This window comes from Hemicordylus capensis, chromosome 3 (genome assembly GCF_027244095.1).
Source record: "Hemicordylus capensis ecotype Gifberg chromosome 3, rHemCap1.1.pri, whole genome shotgun sequence".
Taxonomy (NCBI): Eukaryota; Metazoa; Chordata; class Lepidosauria; order Squamata; family Cordylidae; genus Hemicordylus; species Hemicordylus capensis.
Window position 1 is genome coordinate 313,693,917 of NC_069659.1, and position 23,379 is coordinate 313,717,295.

The window sequence follows — 23,379 nt, forward strand, 5'->3', positions numbered from 1 at the left end:
CTAGATTGCCTTGTGAGGCTGGGACTGAATAGTTCAGTTTTGAACTGCTTCCAATCCTGCTTCTGGGGGAGAGTTCGAAAGGTAGTGGGGGAACTTCTTGATTTCCTGGCCATTGATCTTTGGGGTCCTGTGGAATTTGATCTTGTCTCACATGCTGTTTAACATTTAAATGAAGCTGGTGTGTGTTTCCATTGGTTTAGACAGTGGTGTCTATGCTAATTACACAAAACTATATTTCGCATTGTCTTCTGATGTCATGGAATCAGTGAATCTGCTAAACCAGGGCTTGGAGATAGTGATGAGATGGATGTGGGCAAAAAAGTTGAGATTAAACCTTGAAAAGATGAATGTGCTCTTAGTTAAAAGGAGAGATGATTGAACTGAAGGGATACAGCCTGTTCCACATGAGGCAGCACAACTTCTTTAGAAACTGTTGTGCAGCTTGAGGCCTTTTTGGACTTAGTGTTACTTCTGGGGAATAAAGAGGCTGCTATGACCTGGAGTATCTTTGGACAACTTCAGCTTGTGCATAAGTTGCATCCCTTTCTCGAGAAGTCAGTCTTGTCACAGTTACTCATGCTGCAATCATACTATGGCTAGATTACGGCTTTATGTGGAAAGCATTTAGAATCCAGTGCAAAATTCAGCAACCGGGCTGTTGTTGTGGGGCTACACAGAGTGATCATATAGCTTTGACTCTGAAAGGCCTGTACAGGCTTACAGTCTGCCCATGTGTGCAGCTTCAAGGTGCTGGTGACTTTTGGGCATCTAGGACCATTATTTGGGCCCTAAAAACCTGAAGAACTGTCTGCTCCAGAATGTTCTGCCTGCCTTTCAAGATCATCTGGAGGGTCCCTGCTCTGCAAGCTAACTTCTCACCAAGTAAGGTTCTCAAGTATGGTGGGACAAGGCCTTCTTTGTTCTTGTCCCTAGAGAGTGGAATGTCCTCCTGGTAAGATTCTTACTGCTCCCTCTCTTCTGTCTGTCCGCAGGCAACTAAAAATGGTACTATTTACCCAAACTTTTGGGCTTCACTAACGAGAGCCGAGTAACTTAATTTGCTTCTTTTTGCCATTGCTTTGATTGTTGGCTCTGCTGTCCTAGTAAAACATTCTTCTTTTACTGTGGTGTTATATAGGAGGACCTTTATCAGTGGATTTGCATACCTGCAGTTGGGTAATAGACACTCGACCTTGGCGCATGTGGGCAGGGGGGAAGGAAAAAATCACGTCGACCTAACGTATTTGTGGGTTTAGGGTGGCCAGAAATGACTGTGGTGGTCATTTCTGGCCACCATTTTGTGTTTCAGAGCCTCAAAATGGCTCTGTTTAAAAATAAAAAAAGAGCCATTTCTGGCTGATTTAGGGGCATTCGAAGGCACAGTGTGACTCGGGGAGCAGCTAAGTACAGTAGGCAGCTTCCCCCTGCATTTACCCCTGTGAAAATGATGTTTTGGTGATGTTTCCCCCCAACTGAGAACCTAACCCCAAATTTTCCATTGCCACAATGGCTTGATATTTGCGGTTGTACCACGGATTGGAACCCCCGTGAATATCGAGGTTTTCCTGTAGTTGTCTTCAGTGTTTCACCGTGTCTGTAAACTGTCTTGAGACTGGCAGATCCAAGGTGGTATATTAAACGAAAATAAGTAAAATGTACTCAAATTACACTAGAATAACTTTAATTCCTCATTTGCAGCCCTTGGTGCTTTATGTGGACAATACTTATGTCATATACTGTATCATATTTACCTGAATAGAAAACTCTGAATCCCCAACACTTTTGAATGGCCTTTTCCTGACAATCCTCTCCAGGCTGCGGTCATCCCTGCTGCTTGTGCACCTTTTTCTTCCACACTTTCCCCTTCCACATAACTTTCTATTAATGTGCTTTGATACAGCACTTTGGGAACATCCAACTTCTTTTGCAATTACCTTTTGAGGCTTTCCCTCCTTATGGAGGGTGTCAATGATGGTTTTCTGCACAACTGTCAAGTCAGCAGTCTTTCCCATGATTGTGATTCCTAATGAACCAGACTGAGAGACCATTTAAAGGCTCAGGAACCCTTTGCAGGTGTTATGGATTGATTAGCTGATTGGAGTGGGACACCTGGAGCCTAGACTGTTGAACCTTTTCACAATATTCTAATTTTCTGGGATTGTGGATTTGGGGTTCTCATGAGCTGTACACCATGATCATCACAATTATAACAAATTAAGGCTTGACTTATCTCGCTTTGCATGTAATGCGTCTATCTCATATATCAGTTTCACCTTTTAATTTGCATTACTGAAATTAATGAACTTTTGCACGATATTCTAATTTTTCGAGTTTCACCTGTACAGTATGGTGGAGGCTGTTAATGACATTTTGTTTTCCCTCGGATGTTGCCCTGCTCACCTACACACTCCCAACCACCAGTTTCTGTTCATTTCTCTTCTTCCTGTAGATGATATAGTGGAAAGTGTCTCATCCACGTCAGTGTGCCGTTCACTCCAGGAATTTGGAGTCTGTCATGAAAGCAGGAGTCAGGGCCAGAAATAAGTTGTATCCTTCACTAACCCTCAACATCTCATCAGAGCCTTAAAGTGATGATAACTCTTAAAGATTTCAATAGGTAGAACAGCTGCATTAGCATCTTGTTTTGTCTTTGTGTTGTAGAATCCCTGATAACCTATTGTAGAACCCATAGTACCCAGTACCAGAACTTATATGCAAGGGTTTTATTCTCCATTAAACTTGATAAATTGGGGAGGGATGGAGATCCCTCTCAAAACTTTAAAAGATGTGGGTATGTACTTGCTTTTAGGGGGGCAAGCCTATTTTTCTTTACAGGCAACAAAAATAAATTCAGTGATAACTGTAAACCTTTTTCAAACCTAAAGTTGATATCAGCTTTAAAAAATACATTTACAATGTAAGGATTGTTAAGCTAAAATATGGCGCCTAAAGGTAAAGTGTACTGTTGAGTCAGTGTCAATTCCTGGCAACCACAGAGCCCTGTGGTTGCCTTTGGTAGAATACAGGAGGGGTTTACCTACATCATATTATTTAAGTAGCTTTTTCGCACTTTTGTGAATCTGGAGCAGAGGGCTGTTAATCTCTAGTGCCATATGACTTCCTGGGTAACATGAAGTAACGTTGGTAAAGTACACCCAACATATACATACCAAAATGTCATTGAAGGAATCCCTTATCTTAATGGTTAAATATTTGCCTTGTTCTATATTCCAACATTTATTTATTTATTTTTATTGTCGCGTTTATATACCGCCTTTCATTTAAAACAATCGCAAGGAGGTTTACAAAAGTTTAAAAAACATACAATTTATATTGTTACTCAGCCATTCTGCAATGAGTTTTCTATCTTGGGACCAAACTAGATAAAATGCAGAAAATCTGTGACCACCCAATGTCTTCTTCAAAGTTAAAAGCAGTCTGTGGAAATGGCAGATAGACTGGGTAGGACCTAGGGGCAAGCCCCTTTCACTTTTCACCGTTATCCCAATTAAAGTTGTACATGTCTACCTACATGCGCACTCCAAGCTTCTAATAGCTTTGCTGGAGAAAAGAGTTGGATACAGTACTAGTTTGTCTCTTCTCCCTCACCACATGAGGCTTTTATAAACTGCAGGGGGTGCAGTTTTGATCAGGGATCAGGTTTAAGTCCTTTAACCTTTGTACTGCAATCCAGTTCACCCCACCTCATGGTTGCTTTAAAAAAAAAATGTGGGTGGGGAGGAATTGGGAAACCCAGTTGTAGACATCCCACCTTTTTTCTAGTTTGTTCCTTATCCAAGAGCTCCAGTTCAAATACACATACAAGGATGGGATGTCCGCATACACTTAGCTACCCATCAGGCTATACCTTAATCTATACCCAAGCTTTCTCAGGTTTTTAAAAAATAAATACTGTTTGTTAATTTTATGGTTTTTAAATTATTGTATTGTTTTAACTTTTATATGTGTTTTAATTGTTGTTAGTCACCCAGAGGCTTAAGTTTGGGCGGGGTATAAATTTGAATGAATGAATCAATGAATGAAGGTGGATGAACTTGATTCAGGCTCCTTCCGAACTCCACTTGTCATGGGTGTAGGGAGGCTGGTGTTCAGTTGCTTGTCCCCTCCCCCCACCAGTTGTAAGTGTTTTGCACTTTCAAAGCTCACAGCATTGCCCTTCAGATTGGCACAGCTCACATAAAGGTAACGTGTGCCGTCAAGTCGATTTCGACTCCTGGCGAATACAGAGCCCTGTGGTTTTCTTTGGAAGAATACAGGAGAGGTTTACCACTGCCACTTCCCACACAATATGAGATGATGCCTTTTGCCTTTCAGCATTTTCCTATATTGTTGCTGCCCAATATAGTACCAGCGGGGATTTGAACCAGCAGCCTTCTGCTTGTTAGTCAAGCATTTCCCCACTGCACCACTTAAGGTATCATAGCTCCAGTCTAATCCTGGAAACTGCACTCTCACTGTTGGATGCAGAAGTCTAGTCCTGGGAGCTGGGCAAAGCATGTTTTTGTACAAGTGCTTTTAATCAACATGTTTGGAAGGCTGTTTACATGCCCCTCCTTTTACTTTGAGATGGAGGTATGCATTAAGAATATTTGCGTAAAGTATGTCATGTCTTCACTGACATATTACTCGGTAACTAGGCTGTAGTTTGGAATGCTTATTTCCTTAAACAGATTTTTGGGTAAATTCTGTGTCAGATATTAAGTGTCTTTAAAATAGCCTAATTACATAGCTCTGTTGAATTGGATTCTGTATCTTATAAGCACATATTTTCTATGTAAAAGATTTTGTGATATCAGATAATATAACGATATCAGCAAAGAATCCAAATGCTGTATTTTAATGCTTTTAAGGTGTTGGTAGTAGTAATAATAATAAATAATAGACTTTATTAGGGCACAATAACTCCAAATGTGGCGCACCGTAGAAATAAGGTTTCTTTTATGAACAGTATGACAGCTTATTGCCTGACCATGTCAGATTTTTGTAGATGGGTGCTGATTGAAATGGCCATAAAGGATGGTGCTTTTTTCTAGTATTTCTTTCTATTTGCTCATTCTCCTTTGTCAAAGTCTAAGGATTTGGTGTGCAGAGATGTTTCCATTTGATAAAGCATGACACTCTACCAAGCTTCTGTTATGGATTGGATTCTACAGCTTTGAAGAAGACAACAATTCATGTTAATGGGATAATGCTTTAACTAGTTGACCAATGTTAAAACCTATTACATGTTGGCCCTGTGTCTCCAAATATGAACTACCATTTGCCAAAACAGCTTCTGATCAGTTGAGCAGCAGATCATCCACATACTCAGCTATCAGAGTGGTGTCATCAACATAGCACAGGTTATTGATGTTTCTTCCTCCAACTCATCTTCTTCCAATCCAGCTTCTCTCAGTATATATTCAGCATATAAAGTGAATAAAGAAGGAGAAAGTATACAGCCTTGTCTTTGCCAATCTGGAACCAGTTTCCATTTGGACTGTGGCTTCCTTTCCTGTGTATAGGTTTCTCATGAGATCATGAGAAATTTCATGAGAAATTTCTGTAGCTATTGCATCAATTCCTGTAGCTTTCTGACTTGTAATGACTGGAGTGCTGATCTAACGTCATCTTCCAGTACTAGAGGCTCTTGCAAGTAGGGAATATCTTCTAGAGCAGGGATTCTCAACATTGGGTCCCCAGATGTTATTGGACTTCAGTTCCCATAATCCCCAACCAAAGGCCACTGGGGCTGGGGATTATGAGAGTGGAAGTCCAAAAACATCTGGGGACCCAATGTTGAGAACCCCTGTTCTAGATTATCTTGGATGTTGACATTCCTGCTGTACAGATTTTCAGTATACATTGTATCTATTTTATTGTTGTGACCCGCCCTGGGCAGTAGTGTACTGGAGGGGCGGGGTATAAATATTTAAAATAAATAAATTAAATTAAAATCTCTGGTTGATCTTCTCTGAATCATATTATCTGTCCTTTTGGCATAGATTAGGGGGCTGGCTAATGATAGATGACAGCCCATAGGAAAAGTGGTTCAGTTGATCTTCAGGTTTTTTTTCTGACCCCTGGTGATTAGTAACATGGTCCAGGTTCCAAGCTCCTTAGACCCGAGGACCAGCTATTCAAGGAACAGCTGTATGAGCCTAAACACATCTTGGATCCTGGGGGTTGGGGAGGGTGCTTACCAATCCTGTGGTTGGGAATAAAATGACCATTGCTGTACAAGGTTTTATAATATTGTAAGAGGACAGAGATAGTTTGGCTATAGTTATCCATCCTCTCCTAACTCTGGATTTGATTACAGTAATGTGTTATACATGGAGCTGTCCTTCTAAAGACTTCCGAGAAACTTCAGTTCAGATTATAGTTGTTAGACTGCTAGCTGGAGCAGCCCCAGGGAAAATGTCTTACAAGTCTTAAAACAACTTCACTGTCTGGTGTTCTGTTTCCAAGTACATGGTGGTCTTTTTCCAAGTTGATGCCTACCTATGCATCCTTTTGGAGAGCGCTTCATTTTTAAAAATGCAGAATCTGGTTATATTTTGTGGTGTTGCTTATGTTTTTATCTCTGCTGTTTAAGTTATACTGCAGTAGTTGAATTTTGTCGTGTGTTCATTTTTAGCTTGCTTTCCTTAAGCAAAGTAAAATTTTTATCCTGCCCTATTAGCATAGCTTTCAGGGCAGCAATCCCCTATAACAATACATACAAGAACAAGAAGTTCTGGTAAGAACTAATCTGTCTACTTTCCTTTCCCTATAATCTTAATTGATAATTACCGTCTTCACAATTTAGCCCACTTTCAGCTCAAACGTTCACACATCTGCCACCTTGAATTGGAGTGGATGATATCAATGCAAACTATGCTGTTGCATTGTTCCTCAGTGACACAAACTATGTCATTTAGCTGTGTGTATGTGTCCCTATCGATTTGGACCAAATTTAGTACACAAAGGGACACTGCAACAGCGAAGTTTGTGGTGATGTCATCCACCCTAATTCAAGATGGTGGAGGCTCAAGTGCTAACTTGTGCACCAGCTAACCTATTTGACCCAAATTTGGTACAGTTGTAGGGACACACAGGAACACCTCAACAGCATAGTTTGTGTTGATGTCATCCACTTCAAGATGGTGGACGCTTGAACGTTTGAGCTGGAATTTTCAGGGCTGATTAATGAGCGCCATAAAGACAAGCAATAAAGCACTCTATAACTGGATGAGGGCTGTAGCTCAAGTGGTAAAGCAGATGCTTTGCATACAGAAGGTCTCAAGGTCAGTACCTGGCAACTTCAAGTATGGCTGGGCAAAGACAGCTTCCTCAAACTCTGAAGGGTTGGTTCAGACAATACTAAACTGGCTGAACCAATGATCTGAGCTAGCATAGGGCAGCTTTATATTGTAAAAGCAAGATCAGAGGCAACACTGAGTTGCATGTTAGCTCATTGAGAAAGGGCAAGGAAAGTGAGTTCAGTTCTCACTTTGGTAAGATAGAGGTATGACCACAAGGCAAAGCTCACCTTTTGAGAGTTTTGATAAGCAATCATGCAGGAAGGGAAGGGGCAGGAGTAGAAACCGGGCCTTCCACATCACAAAGCAACACCCTAACAGATAGCTATAGGAACAGAGAAAAGAAAGATCCAGGATGAGGCCCTCTCCTCTTAATGCATGGAAACCAGGGCTCTTGTCATATGGCCCAGTGCTGATGGAGCCCTATCTGGAGCTGGAGCTGGAGCTCAGTGGTACATCATAGGCTTACGATACAAGAGGTCCCACATTCTCTCTATGGCTAGATTCTTGGGCAAAAAGGTCAGAAGACCCTTGCGCATACTAAGTGGCCTCACTTAGGTAATGGTCTAAAACAAGGGTGGGGAACCTTGGCCCTCCAGCTGTTTTTGAACTACAACTCCCACCATCTCCAGCCACAATAATTGTGGCTGGGGATGATGGGATTGGAGTTCAACAACAGCTGGAGGGCCAAGGTTCCCCACCCCTGGTACAAGAACATAAGAACAGCCCTGCTGGATCAGGCCCAGGGTCTATCTAGTCCAGCATCCAGTTTCACAGTGGCCCACCAGATCCATGCCAAATGATACCTCTCATTTTGCTGAGCCCCTTTCATCCATTCCAACCATGCCTCTTTCATTTCTTCATTTGATTATACCTGTTGATTATTTCTTTATCAATCTTAGGAACATAGGAAGCTGCCATATACTAAGTCAGACCATTGATCTATCTAGCTCAGTATTATCTTAACAGACTGGCAATGGCTTCTCCAAGATTGCAGGCAGGAATCTCTCTCAGCCCTATCTTGGAGAAGCCAGGGAGGGAACTTGAAACCTTCTGCTCTTCCCAGAGTGGCTCCATCCCCTGAGGGGAATCTCTTACAGTGCTCACACTTCTAGTCTCCCATTCATATGCAACTAGGGCAGACCCTGCTTAGCTAAGGGGACAAGTCATGCTTGCTACCACAAGACCAACTCTCCTCTTCTCTCTCTTGTCTGTGTCATGCAACATGACTGTTTTGATTATTGCACAAGAAGCAGCTGGTTTAGGGGATATTGAGCTTTTGGAGCCAGCCCATCACCCTTTCTGGTACTCTAGCAGTAAGGCCTTGGTCAAGAGATCTTCATTACTGGTGGACTTTTGTAGTAGTGAACTTGCTGCCCCACCATTCTGTAACATGAAGACATCTGAGACATGGAAAGTGGCATTGTAACTATCAGAAAGGCAGCTGAAAATCAGAATTTTTATTGAACAGTAGTGGGGGTGGGTTCTGACCATTATCACAGATTAATAATAATAATAATAAATAATAATAATAATAATAAAATCATAATAGGAAAATAATGACCATCAATCATGCTCTGCACCCCCGCAGTGATGTAGATAGGCTGTACCTCCCTCGCAGCTCAGGTGGAAGAGGAATGCTGCAAGTCCATCAAACAGTAGAGGAGGAGAAAAGAGGCCTTGAAGAATATATAAAGGACAGTGAAGAAGATGCACTTAAAATGGTCAATAACGAGAAACTATTCAGCACCAATGAAACCAAGCAGGCCTACAAGAAAGAACGTCAAGAATCGAGCAGGAAAATAGAGAAACAAGCCCCTGCATGGTCAATATTTGCACAATATAAGTGGAAAATCAGACATCACCAAGACCTGGCAATGGCTTAAGATTGGTTACTTGAAGAAAGAAACAGAGGGTTTAATACTGGCTGCACAAGAAAAGGCACTAAGAACAAATACAATATGAGCAAAAGTCGAAAAATCCACAACAAACAGCAAGTGCCGCCTTTGTAAAGAAGCAGATGAAACAGTGGACCACCTAATCAGCTGTTGTCAAAAGATCGCACAGACTGACTACAAACAAAGGCATGACAAGGTAGCAGGGATGATACACTGGAACATCTGCAAAAAATACAAGCTACCTGTAGCCAAAGATTGGTGGGACCATAAAATTGAAAAAGTTGAAGAAAATGAAGATGTAAAAATATTATGGGACTTCCGACTACAAACAGACAAACATTTGCCACACAATACACCAGATATAACTGTAGTTGAGAAGAAAGAAAAACAAGTTAAAATAATCGACATAGCAATACCAGGGGATAGCAGAATAGAAGAAAAAGAAATAGAAAAAAATTACAAAATACAAAGATCTACAAACTGAAATTGAAAGGCTGTGGCAGAAAAAGACCAAAATAATCCCAGTGGTAATTGGCACCCTGGGTGCAGTTCCAAAAGACCTTGAAGAGCACCTCAACACCATAGGGGCCACAGCCAATTACAAAAAGCATCAGCCAATTACAAAAAGCAGCTTTACTGGGAACAGCCTATATTCTGCGACGATATCTATAACAGCAACAACACTGACAATAAAATTCAGCCATCCCAGGTCCTTGGGAAGGACTCGATGTCTGGATAAAACAAACCAGTCAATAACACCTGTCTGTGTAAACAAGAAATAATAATAATTATTAATAATAATTCAATTTCTATACCGCCCTTCCAAAAATGGCTCAGGGTGGTTTACACAGAGAAATAATAAATAAATAAGATGGCTCCCTGTCCCCAAAGGGCTCACATTCTAAAAAAAACCCACTGGTGGTACTGTGCTGGGGGTGGATAGGGCCAGTTACTCCCCCCCCGCTAAATAAAGAGAATCACCACGGTAAAAGGTGCCACTTTGCCCAGTTAGCAGGGGATGAATGTGGATTGCTAATTTCTTTCTTCGAACAACAAAAATGTTGGAACAGTTTGCCTCATTTTAGAAGAGTAACAAAGAAATATATATGCTGCTAACTAGACAAGAGGCACCTCTTTAAAATGATGTATTTACCAGGGGGAGAGCAACTGTGCCTATTTAGCTCAGCATGGTGTCTCTTCAATGGAGTGTGTGTGAGAGAGAGAGGGGCGGGGGAGAGAGAGAGAGAATTGTGAGCCCTTTTAAGACAGGAAACCACTTTCTTATACTTTTTTCTATGTAAACTATTGAAAAGCAGTATATAAATAAGATTTAACTTCTTTAATCACTACACCTTCAAGCTGGATGTAGCTTTACATTTTGCATTTCTGTCTGCCATCCTCTTTTGCACAGGAGCCCTCGGACAAAAGCCTACAAAGGAGCCCTGGGAGGAGGGAAAATGTTGTTAACCTTCCATAGGATCAGCTGATTTCCTGTTGACCAGTGCTGGTCCCGTAGGCCTTGCTTGTGGGTTTACATAGCATTATGTGGAGCTGTGCTGCATCTTTGTGTTGGATGGCTGTATGTGAAGAGACAGTGATAACAGCTGTATCACAGTGTACTTATAAACAACTTGCTAAATGATGCCCTTATCCAACTGCTGTTCTGCTCCTTGATGCCCCTATTCTGTTTATAGGTGTGCACTCACGTGATAGTCTTATTTATAGTTGTGGATTATTCTTTTGAGAATAATGTTGTCAACAGTAGGGATGTGCATGGAACCGGTGTGTGAGCACGTGCGCTCAGTATTTCTGGGTAAAGAGGAGACGGGGCGGCAGGGAGGTATGCTGCTGCCCTGAAGGAGCCTTGAAAAACGGAGCACTGGCGGGGGGAAAGTGAAGGGAGGGATAAGTGCACCCTCCCCCGCCCTTAAAGTGCAATCCCCGACTTTGAACTGGATGGACAGCCGGTTGCTCGAACCGATTTGGAGGTCCTTAAAAGGGCTTCTGAATGGGTTCATGCACATCCCTAGTCCAACAAGACGGTACTCACCTGTTTAATGAAGGGGGGTTGCAACAGCAGTTTGTTTCCGGGTACTGATAGTTGTGATCCTGCAAGGAAAAGCAAGTCAAAACTGGCCAGCCGTAGGGATGCCTAGTGTTGATCAGTAATAATTGTACTTGCAGCCCTGGTTGCAGCAATGGGAATTGAGATTCTTGGCAGGAGTTAATGTCTAGAGTCCTAAGGTTCTTATCCATCTTAATTTCTACATCACACAAACATTCAAAGCTATAGAGAAAGAACATTTTGTTGCTAGAGTGCTCATTCACCAGAGTACCCCATTAATAGGTTCCTACTTATGCTCTTTAATCCTAGAAGCTTAGTTATGCTATTAGTCTTAAATGAGCAATGCACATTTGCTGGAGCTTAAGTACTCCTGGTTTGTGACTGACTACCAAGTTAGACTCCTGTACTATCCTCCTGTGTAGATAGGGTGGGGGAAGAAATGAGTAGATGGTACCAGGAGAATATGCCACCTATTTGGGGGTTGGTATTAGGCTGGCATATGCAGCAGCAACTATTATTGAGGGGTCATAGCATACAAATGGAGCTCTGCTGTTCCTCCACCCTGTCCCCCCAGTCCATCTATCTTCTTTCCACACATCCCTGCCCCCAGTCTTCTGGCATTGTATGATTGGCATAAGGGTTCCAACAGAGCAGTCTATTGCCACTGCAGCTCTGTCTCTACACCAGCAAATGTGTTGTCCTAATGCAAGGGGATTTCATTGCAGTTCTATCCTCACTCAGCAGGTATATCTTGAAGACAGAATCACACTGTCAGTAAGACATGTACAATACCTTAAATATATTGCTGTAGTAGCAGAACAAAATGTGTGTCTTCTACACAGACTAGAAAGTGAGCATCTCTTCCCCACCCCCCTTCTAATCTACTCAGCTTCACAAATAGAAACATATTCAAGGACTGAATTGCGGAAAAACATTAGATGCTTTCACCATACCACATGTCCTTCTTTTGAGATTGGGTGGGTGGGGTCAGGTTTCAACTAAATGTCTGGCTTCCAAATATAAATAACCTGATTATAACAATCTTCCATCAGTTTACCTGAAAATACATTGCTAACTTGGTATTGTGTGTGTTTGTGTTTCTTTTAGGTTTAATTTTGCTGTTCTATCTCGTATTTTATGGCTTCTTAGCTGCACTCTTCACATTCACAATGTGGGTTATGCTTCAGACGCTGAGTAATGATATACCCAAGTATCGTGACCGGATTTCTAGTCCAGGTAGGTGTGGTGGTATGTTAAAATAACATGTATATTCCAAACACAAACCTCTCTTGAAGTTCATTATTATAGGCAGTTTCCTATAATAGGTGGCATTTTCCAGTGGCTTTATAACAATAACAATATATTTAAAAAATTTACACTTCTCATAAACTTCTAAATGGTAAAGGAAAGGAAAAGTAGCAAGCTTATGGATCACAGTTTTCTTGCAGCAATATTGTGAGCTAAAGCTGGAAGTGGAGCATACAAATCTCTTCAGTAAATATGTGGCATAAGGAACAGTGAAGCAAGTATTTCCATGTGTTATAACATAAGCTTCATCAGTTTTCATAAGTAGAAAATAAAAGGTGTTTGGACAATTGTCTGTCTTCTAGTTGATCCAGACACACACCACGTGGTACAGATAGTCTTGATATAATCAGTCTTAGATGGCATGTCTTGCCGGTATTTTGACAGGACTTGCATATCCTTAAAGCTTCCAGGGGTTCAAAAGAAGTAAACTCTGGTCATAAAAAGCAAACATACAGCCATTTCTGCCAAAACCAGAAGTTTCCACATAGCAAAATTCCCATCGAACTTATTTTCACTGACTTAAAGTAAAACATTGGTTATTGAGGATATAGCAGCAACAAGTCACTCTTATTGTAACAAAATATGGCAAGGTAATATACCACAGGTCCATATATGTCATATATGTTAAAATATATGACAGAAGTTGAATGCTAGGACATGATGTGAATGAGCCCTCAGAGTTTGCATATATTTGTTTTTGAGAGCTAAAACCATTCCAATGTGTCCTTATTCCCTCGAATTTTGTAAAATGCCATCTGAGCACAGTGTGAGTTTAGGAAGAAAAACAGAAATATTTTTTACATTGTGTGACATGTGAAAAACACAAGTGAGTTAGTTAATGTGATCTAGATTCAACATGATTTAGTCCTACCTTAAAATAACTGGGTAAACTTCTGAATTGCTTAAAAGAGTGGCTAATTCTTAATGTGGCCAGGTCTATAACTTCAGCATAGACATGGATCATGGATGTCCAACTGTGGCCCTCCAGCTGTTTTTGGCCTATAATTGCCATCATCCCTGGCTATTGACCACTGTGACTGGGGATGATGGGAGTTGTAGGCCAAAACAGCTGGAGGACTGCAGTTGGACAGCCCTGACATAGATGGTTCTAGCATACGACTCATCCATTTGTGGCCTCTGAGTTGAACCCAGCATTGTCCAAGGGGTTCTGTCTGCCCCTTCTCTCCAGTTTCCAACCCAGAGGTGAAAATGCAGGCAGCATGACAAATGAGACTGTACAAATTCTTTACAGCTTCTATGGCACAGAGGTTAAGATGGGAACATTAACTTAGAATTCCCATGCTTTTTAGAGCACAAGTGAAAATGTAAGCCCATCTTAACTTGCATCTTAAACCGGAGGTTTTTTTATTCCTGAATTTACACAATAAGGATTTAAACAATGATTTTTTTGTTGCATGAATGTGTACACTTCTTAATGGCCTCTGTGCATTCACATTGGGTTCTGCACATTCTCAGTACCTTTCTTGGAAACTTTTAGAGGTTTCTCTTGGAGCTTTGGGGTAGGAACCTCACCCACCAATAGCTATATATAGTGCAGTCCTACCTATCCCCTCTCAATTTTTATTCAACTGCCATAGCAGATACTTTGGGGGGGAATCTTTGTCCCGGTCAGTCAGTCAAGTGAGCTTCATGCCTCTTCCCCTCCCCCCCTTTTATTTTTGCTCCAAGGTTTTCTTCTCTTTCCATATCTTAGTGCATTCTTGCTTTCTGCTTTGGTGACGTTATTTTCATTACGTGTATCTCCCCAACACCCTTCTTTCCAAAGCCATGATTGGCACTGTTGCCTGACTGAGGCCAAGGGCTTATGGCTGATAAGGTCGCTTTTTAAAAAGTATTTCAAGTATGGTGTAAAACTTCCTTCCAAGGATGCTCATGAGTGCCTGCTTTGTTTGGGCAAGTAGCACACACTACAGAAGTGCTGGCATTGTCAGCAGTTTACTTGGCAAGCCCATCAAAACAGAGTAACACACTTTTTCACTTTGCTCTGGGAGAGACCTTTGTTGGCATCCAATTCATTGGCAAATCCCCAAATGCCAAATCTTCATCTCCAGTGTCCTCAATTTGCAAACATTCCTTCCTCATTAAAGTCTTTTTGCTCTGCTCCGTTTCTGCTGTGCTCCCTCTATGGCCTCAGCTTCTGCCCCAGACTCTCGAAGGCCAGAGGTCACTCAAGAGCTTGATACATGTAAAGGGGATTTCAATAGATCCCCCAGCTTCAGATTCGATAAATACAAACTTCATCTTTGATTCATACTCAGAACCAGTTCTACTATTGCTTTGTTTCTGAAACATTTAAAACCGAAGGAAGTTAAAGCTGTGGGCAAGTTGTTGGAACACAGGAAACAAGTGAAAGGTGCAGCATCAGACCTAGGGTTCATTGTCCTCTTCTCAATTGATCCTCTTAAAAGTACAGAAGCAGCTCTCACCCCTTCAGGTTTCGATTGAGTTTACAATACCGACCTTGAATCAGATGATCAATATGCCAGCTGTGTCCATTTTTTGAAATGAGCGACCTCAAAACAGTGGTACATATGCTGGTAATCTTTAGGCTGGATTAGTGCAATGTGCTCTATGTGGGTCTTCCTTTGTACATAGTCCAGAAACTACAGTTGGTTCAGAATGCGGCCGCCAGGTTGGTCTCTGGGTCATCTAGGAGAAACCATATTACTCCTGTATTGAAAGAACTACACTGGCTGCCGATAGTTTCTGGGCAAAATACAAGGTGCTGGTTATTACCACTAAAGCCCTAAACAGCTTAGGCCCTGGGTACTTAAGAGAATGTCTTCTTCACCTGTTAAGATCATCTGGTCCCACCGCCTGTTAAGATCATCTGGAGAGGTTTGCTTGCAGTTACTGCCAACTCGTCTGGTGGCTAATCAGGAATGGGCCTTTTCTGTTGTAGCCCCTGACTTTGGAATGAGCTCCCTGTCGAAATAAGACGCTCTCCATCTCTGGCAACTTTTAAAATGGTACTGAAAACACACTTATTCGCCCAGGCCATTCATACATTCATTTAACTAACTTATTTTTATACCACCAAAACTTATGTCTCTGGGCGGTTTATAACAAAAACAGAAAAGTTAAACATTATTTAAAACAAATAAGAACAAAAACTTATATACCGCTTTTCAACAAAAGGTTCCAAAGCAGATTACATAGAGAAATAATAAATAAAATGGATCCCTGTCCCCAAAGGGCTCACAATCAATTTCAGTGTCCTCTTGCAATGGTCGCTAGTTCCCCAGATCCTCATCTGTCTGTTATGGATGGAAAACCCCCATTGATCTTTGATACCCTATCCACCCAGATGTGTTTTCCCCCTCCATCTTTTGACCTATTTTCTCTTGCTCCTGGTTTGCCTTGGAATTATCCAAAACTTCTCCTTGTCCTTCCACATCCTTCGCTACTCACAAATCTTTCCCTCTCCAGAGCTTGGTGACTCTGATTCTAGGCATTTTCAGTGTCTGCTGTCAGATACCCCATTGGGTTCTATTCCTCCAGACTTCAAAGGAGAGACATACCGTGAAGGCTTAGCATCTGATAATGACAAAATATTTCACTTTGTCTACCAGCAGCATATTGCAGGAAGATATTGTATGCATATGGAAGTTTGCAGATCTGCTGTGTGATGTGCCCTCACACACATGCAGTGGCCTATTTCCTTTGCTTATGATTTGGCCAAAGATCTTATGTCTCCTAGAATCTGGGTGCATTTTCTCAGAGCTATTTCCACCTTGATAGCTTTCTTTCAGACTGTCCTGAAATAAATGCAAAGCAGCCACCTAGTCTCAGGCTATATTTACTTAATGCTATGTGTGGATGCCGGATTATATGATGGTGCCTTCAGAAGGGCTTTGCTCTGCTCCTTAGTCTAATAGACATCTGGGCAATTTGCAATTATACCTTTGGTACTGGTGCTAGGCTACAATTCTCAGCACCAAAGTCTGGTGCTGATTTTGTTCAGATTTTGCTGTTTCTTCATTCTGTTTTCTTTCTGTTTCCTCACTGCACCTACCATCTAGGAGACTTTTAGCTTGCTGTGTTCTCACAGATGTAACTGATGTTCAAGTGGTCATCCATGCAGTCAGGCAATCTTCATTTTCCCCCTCCTGCAGTGCACTTAATTGATTTTGCAATCTTATTGAACTGAGTGAGGATGGGTGGGGCTGATGTGTAGCTAATAGAAAACAAGGTTTCCAGCAAATGCTCTGAGGCAAAGCTTCTCTATTTTTCAAGCAGGGGCCACCTTAGCAGAAAATATTCAGTGCGAGAACCATTTACCACTGTGCTGACCTGTGAGTGCTGTGCTTTTCCTAAGGCTGGCTGGTGGTGGTGGGAGGGCTTTTTTTTTTAAAAAAGCAGAGCCCGTCATGCCCTAGTGCCATCTTACAAGGTGCATGCAGATTGCTAGAAAGTGTAGTCTTTCCCATTGCCAGTGGCATCATCACCACTGTGCAAGGGTGTGCAATGTACTCAGGCTGCAGGTACCTGGGAGCTGCCATGCTTGCCATCTCCCCTGCCCCACAAGGTGCTCACCTCCACCTTTTGTGGCCCCCTGCCACCACTGCACCATTGCTGGGCTGTGCTTGTCCCAGCTCCGTACCAGAGAGAACAGGTGTCCCTTTAAACAGGCCTGGTTTTGCCGGCAGTTGGGGCAAGTGTGGCCTGGTGGGTGTGCAGGTTGTGGGTGGTGAGCAAAGGCTGTGGGCGGGGGGGGGGGGAGCGAGGAGCTGCACTCTGTAATTTGCCCCGTGACTGCCTCAAACCTTGCTACACTACTGCCCAGTGCTTTTCCCATAGAGCACTGTGGGGAAAGCACTGAGAAGGGCTACACTTCCCAATGCTCCTTGTGCATCTTCCAAGACAGTACTGGGGTTTGAGAGGCCTCTGTTTCCATTAAAGGAGCCACACCAGCACTGGAGAAAGCACAACACTGCATGGTGGGTATGGCTGCTCCTGCACAGTGTCAGGGATGCTTTGTAGAGTAGGTTCAGCTGGAGCTTTGCACAGTCCTAATGCACAGGGTCAGCAGAAGCCACCACTGGCTCCCGGGGCTTGCAATGAAGAACAGTGCTGTAGAAGTTGCTGAATGAGATACTACATAAGAGCAGAACCCATAGGTGTGACTGCACAGATGAACATTTGAATAACTTCAGTTAGAGGTCAGCAACTTTCTTTTCTTCCTTCCTCCTCCCCATTACAGCGTTGAAATGGGGTGGGGACCTGGGAGGAAGAGTACATTGCAAAGGAGTGGGGACTCCTTTTTTTCTTTTTGGCCCCTCTTCCCTCCACCCCTGAGGTAATTCAGCAGCAAAATGGGGACTGTATAAGATGGAAATGGGAAGCGAGATTAAGTCTCCTGTATTTCATCTTGATTCTGAAATATAATAGAGGAAGGAAATGTTAACTAATGGGATTATTGCCATAACTACATGAATATTTTGAAGCAGGAAACATGTATTGAAGGGGCTATTGCTGAGCAGTGATCTCCTATGTCAGTAGCTCCTTTCCACCAGAAACGCTGAGAATAGACCACTGTTCCATTGCTCTCTGGACATTAATTTTAGCTGGGCTAGAGAACTGTGTTTCATAAAGTGTGTATTAGCTTGTGAAGAATATTCACACATTTCAAAATACAGCAGTTGCATTAATATGTCTACCAGTTGCAGATGAGCAACAGCAAGAGAGGGGGCATGTCCTCACCTCTTGCTTGAGGGCTTCCCAGAGGCATCTGGTGGGCCACTGTGTGGGCCATGGTGCTGGTCTAGATAGGGCTTGGGCCTGATCCAGCAGGGCTGTTCTTATGTTATGTTCTTAAGTTGTCCATGCTGCCCTTGAAGGCAGTTTACTAAATGAATAATTGATAGCATTGTTGTCAGCATTTGAAGTTATGTTTCCAAAAATGATTTCAAGTGGGAAATAATTTCATCCCTCTTAGTGGGACCTCGTGATGCTGAAGTCCTATAATTGGAACCAGGATTGCATCCAGTAGCAAACACTACTGGGCTGAAGAGCCACGCATGCTAGCAGAATGGAAAGTGTCCACTGGGTTGTTTTGTTATCACTCCTGCATCAAATAAAATAAAATAAAATAAACAAAGGTACATCTTAAAATATAGAAAGCAAAGCTTAATATGGAATCAATAAAACTAATTTTGCAATTTAAATAATTTTTATGTTGATGATTAAGTGGTCCAATTAATAATTGGCTGCTGATTTTAATGTGCACTACATAGAAATTTTAATCATTTCATTCCCACGTGATTATATAAAGTCCAGTTAATGCAGAAATTGGTTTTCCAAAGTTCATTTTATGTAATGGAAATTATTCTTTCTGATAAATGTTTTGGACTAACTGGCTAACTTTGTTTTGTTTTGTTTTGGTAGGACTTATGATTTCACCCAAACCGGAAATTGCACTGGAATTTTTATTAGAGAGAAATAATTCTGACAGTTATAAAGGCTATGTAAAGGCACTTCATGGATTTCTAGGACGTATGTACAAATGCTCTTTTTTGCAAGCATATTTAAACTCTTAAGTAACTCGAAAGATGGGTAGATTCCTTCCATCAGTAGCAATCCGGAAGATAGTAGAATATGGTTTCCAGTTGAAAGGAGTACTGAGAAGATTTAGATATAGTTTTGTTAAGGTTTTGGAAACTACTGCTAATGGCCTCTGTGAGCCAGTAAACATATACCCATTTAACAAGACTGTGATAAGAGTCTTAAATTGTTTTGAATTTTTAAACTGTTGATTGTTTTATGGTGTCTTATGGTCTGTTTTAAATGGTTAATTGATTTTAATTGTCTTGTTTTAATGTAAACCGCCCTGAGCCATTTTTGGAAGGGTGGTATAAAAATCGAATGAATAAATAAATAAAGAGTGGTTCATACTATGTGCAGAAAAAGACATCAGAATCTGTGCCAAGGCAATCCTAATTCTGCATCAAGAATTATTTCCTGAAGTTAGGAACATAGGAAACGGCCATATACCGAGTCAGACCATTGGTCCATCTAGCTCAATATTGCCTGCACAGACTGGCAGTGGCTTCTCCAAGGTTGCAGACAGGAGTCTCTCTCAGCCCTATCTTGGAGATGCCAGGGAGCAGTGTTCTCTTCAATTTTTTCCATCTTTGTGCAGAATGAGTGTTGTTCTAGGTGGCAGTACCAAGGCAGTATGTCCGCACATGCATTTAGAGTGGGGCCTTCCTGATTCAACATGAGCGGGATATAAAATTAACTGAGCAGACAAAAGCTGAGCATGAGCATGCACAGACCTTAGAGAGAACACTGCCAGGGAGGGAACTTGAAACCATCTGCATGCAAGCATTCAGGTGCTCTTCCCGGAGCAGCCCCATCCCCTAAGGGGAATATTTTATAGTGCTCACATGTAGTCTCCCATTCAAATGTAATCAAGGCAGACCCTGCTTAGCAAAGGGGACAATTCATGCTTACTATCACAAGGCCAGCTCTTCTCCCATAAGAGGTCCTTCCTGGACCATGTCCTGCTTTTAGAAAAATGGATTATATTGGTAGTCAGGCATGTTGCTGACTGTGGCCTTTTGTGTGGGAATAGGTGGCTGCCACCATTATGGATACCCCAACGAGTGTAATGCGGACTTATCTTTGAAATTAGTTCAGAAGCTTCATTTGATGCAGAATGCTGCTGCCTGCCTCCTAGATGTAATAGGAAGATTAAGTATGTATGTGTTGAATGAGTAAATGAATTTTGATTTCACTTTTCATTAAAACTCAAAGTGGTTTTTAGGTAAAACATAAAAACAACATCACAGTAAAACAGTATCATAAAATGCAGCGAGCAGTGAAATAGCAAACCAGCAGCTAAAAAAGCATAAATACAAAGTTTGTAAAGCAAAGTTTTAAAGGAAGAGGCCTTGCAAATAGGCTCTAGTGTGATTGAAAAATTAGTTGCAGGGGAGTAACATTAGGAGAGAGGGCATGCCCTCAGCTCTTGCCTGTGGGCTTTGCAGAGGCATCTGGTGGGCCACTGTGTGAAACAGGTTGCTGGACTAGATAGGCCTTGGGCCTGATCCAGCAGAGCTTTTCTTATTTTCTTAAAAGTTTTGATTATATACAATTAATTGTGTGGTGTAATATAAGTTTACATGCATCAGGTGTTAAGAATTCATCATTCCAGACAACATCTTAAATAGCATATGCGCTTGAATAGCATATAGGGCAGCAGCAGTGGCTGGCAACTACCCCTCAGGCAGCCCTTGCTGTACAAGGGATGTTGAATTAGCATGCGCTGGCAGGGAGAAATGCCAGCATTTAGAAGAAACCCCCAATGCAGGGAGAGGCCAGCACTCGATGTCACCTTCGCAGGGGTGGGTGGGAAGGCCAGCTCTCCTTTTCTTGCCCCTCTCTTGTCCCCCTGGGGGATCCTTAACGCTTGGACTTACATTGAGTTAATGTCCTGACATCTGTGGTTTCATTATCTAGTGGTGGACAGAGGAGAGCTGGTCTTGTGGTAGCAAGCATGACTCCACCCTGGATGACTTGACTTGTGAGCACTGTAAGATATTCCCCTTAAGGGATGGAGCCCCTCTGGGAAGAGCAGAAGTTTCCAAGTTCCCTCGTTGGCATCCCCAAGATAGGGCTAAGACAGAATCCTGCCTGTAACCTTGGAGAAGCCACTGCCAGCCTGTGTAGACAATACTGAGCTAGATGGACCAATGGTCTGACTCATTATATGGCAGCTTCCTATGTTCCCTTACTTAGCTCCCACAGATAACAAGATGCACTTGTATTGTGTGTCTGTGTTGACTCTTCTGCCTTGTCCCAGACCCAAAACAGATACCCTATTATCAAGTCTGTGTTTTTGCACATAAAACACAGACAGGCTTAGAAACTGAAATTGAAAGGCCGATAGTTGTTGGGCCGGCTAGAGTCCTTTTAATGAGATTAAACTGAACTGAATGCCCATGTTTGATTGGTAGGTAAATTAGTGTGTGATAGAGAGTCATTAAATGTTTTTAGGAAACTGTCAGTCTTACTATGGTGTGTTTGTGATGAGATTTAATGTTATCTGTTCTTTTAAAACATGAGAATTGAAAATTTAGTATTTTATTTACATTTTTAAAAAATTGGATCTAAGTTAAACTTCCTTTCTCCTCTAGACTTGCTGTTCAAGTACATGTTTATTATACAGTCTATCTGCAAGGCTTTTATTTTATTTATCACCTCCAGCTTTATTGGCTCTATTGTTAGTTTGATTTATTTATTAAATTTTATACCGCCTCACCCAGATAGCTCTAAGCAGTTCACAAATATAAAAACAGACAAAAACCAACTAATTAAAACCAGTTTCAATTGAGTTTTGTTGCTACTCATATCCCTACCTTGTATTTTGCTGGTTTCTTAGGGTATAAAATAGTAAAAACAGATTAAAAATCCACAAAACATTATAAAAACAATCTCAAAATAAAATAGGATTTTTTTTCAGTTAAATTAAGTGTCACACACTTAACAAGTGTGTTTGTGACAACCCTCTCACAAATGGTCACGATTTATCCTAAAGTTGACACTACTTAGCTAGCAGATCTTCACAGTAAAGAGCTCCATGCGTTCTGGCATGAGGTCATTCTGGGGAGCTAAGGAATCAATGTGCATTCTAAAAGATATCCTCAAGGCAGATTGGCAGTGGCCCCTTGCCTTTCTCACACTTTTATTAGAGAACAGATGCAGCTTGGTTGCTGCTTTCCTCCCCCAAGTGAAAATGTGAGAAAGAAAATGTGTTCATATTAGTGGAGCTGGTATTACATGGTGATTAAACCTTGGTGTGATCTCTAGAGTTTTGGAGCCTGGATAATGGCCCCATCTTGAAGGACTACTGGACCTTTTAGAAAAGAATTTGTCTGCAGCTAGCATGCAACTTACACTGCCAGCTGCAGCTTTTATCCAACAGGCGTCTGGGATAACTGTGCTAATGCAGTAAGATAGAGGTGGGAGGGTAGGGCAAGTACAGTTACAGGTTGCCCTTCATCTGCTCACCAGCAGGCAGAAGTAAATTCTCCAGTGGCAGAGCTACAGATTGAATGTCTGAATAATGTGTTTTTTCACATAAATGTTGTTTAATTGGTCTCAAACTTGTATATCAAGACTAAAATTCATCTTGAACTGATTGCACATAACACCAGCTCCACCAGTATGGTACTCTAAGTGGTACCTGTTTATAATGGACCCTGTGAGATAATTTTAGACTGAAGAATTGTATGTTTTTTAGTAAAATAAGTGATCTGGTAGAGTTGAAATTAATCTTCTCAAGTTTTGTTTCTCTATCTCTAGTATATGTTTTTCTTATTTTTGTAAGGTAGTAGAATATTTTGTACATTTATTCACAGGATAGTGGCTCTAAAAATGTGCAAGTGATGTGCAAATAAAGTAATTGCAGAAAACTTTGATTTGCATTTTGCTTCTTTGGAACCCATCATTACATCTGAGGGGATATGTTTTTGGAACAGATTATTAAGCAAGTTCTAGCTTGGGACTGTGGGAACAGTGCTTGCTGAATCTCAGGTGGGTAAATATGATTTCCAGGACATATGTGAGCATGGGAAGGTCAGTGCCCTGTATAGCTATTTGTGCCTCTCCTGTCCAATAATTGTCAGAAGAAATCATTCAAGATGAGCAGATTTGTTTCTTTTATACAGCATTTTCAGCATGCAGAATTCAGTTTGTTCTGGCACAGAATTTTGATGTCTTTGCATGTAGTATATACATATAGCCTAGTTTAATTCTCATTGATTACAATGGGATTTAT

At 41.6% G+C, this 23,379-nt stretch overlaps 1 protein-coding gene across 2 annotated transcripts in view; it reads left to right on the forward strand.

Annotated features, from left to right (window-relative positions):
- The window catches only part of ATP1B3 (ATPase Na+/K+ transporting subunit beta 3), a 66,333-nt gene that overhangs the window by 15,544 nt on the left and 27,410 nt on the right, over nucleotides 1-23,379 (forward strand). For both annotated transcript variants that reach the window (XM_053307768.1, XM_053307767.1), the window contains exons 2-3: nucleotides 12,375-12,503; nucleotides 18,984-19,091. In XM_053307768.1, the coding sequence (XP_053163743.1) occupies nucleotides 12,375-12,503; nucleotides 18,984-19,091 (237 nt within the window). The remainder of the gene's footprint in view (nucleotides 1-12,374; nucleotides 12,504-18,983; nucleotides 19,092-23,379) is intronic.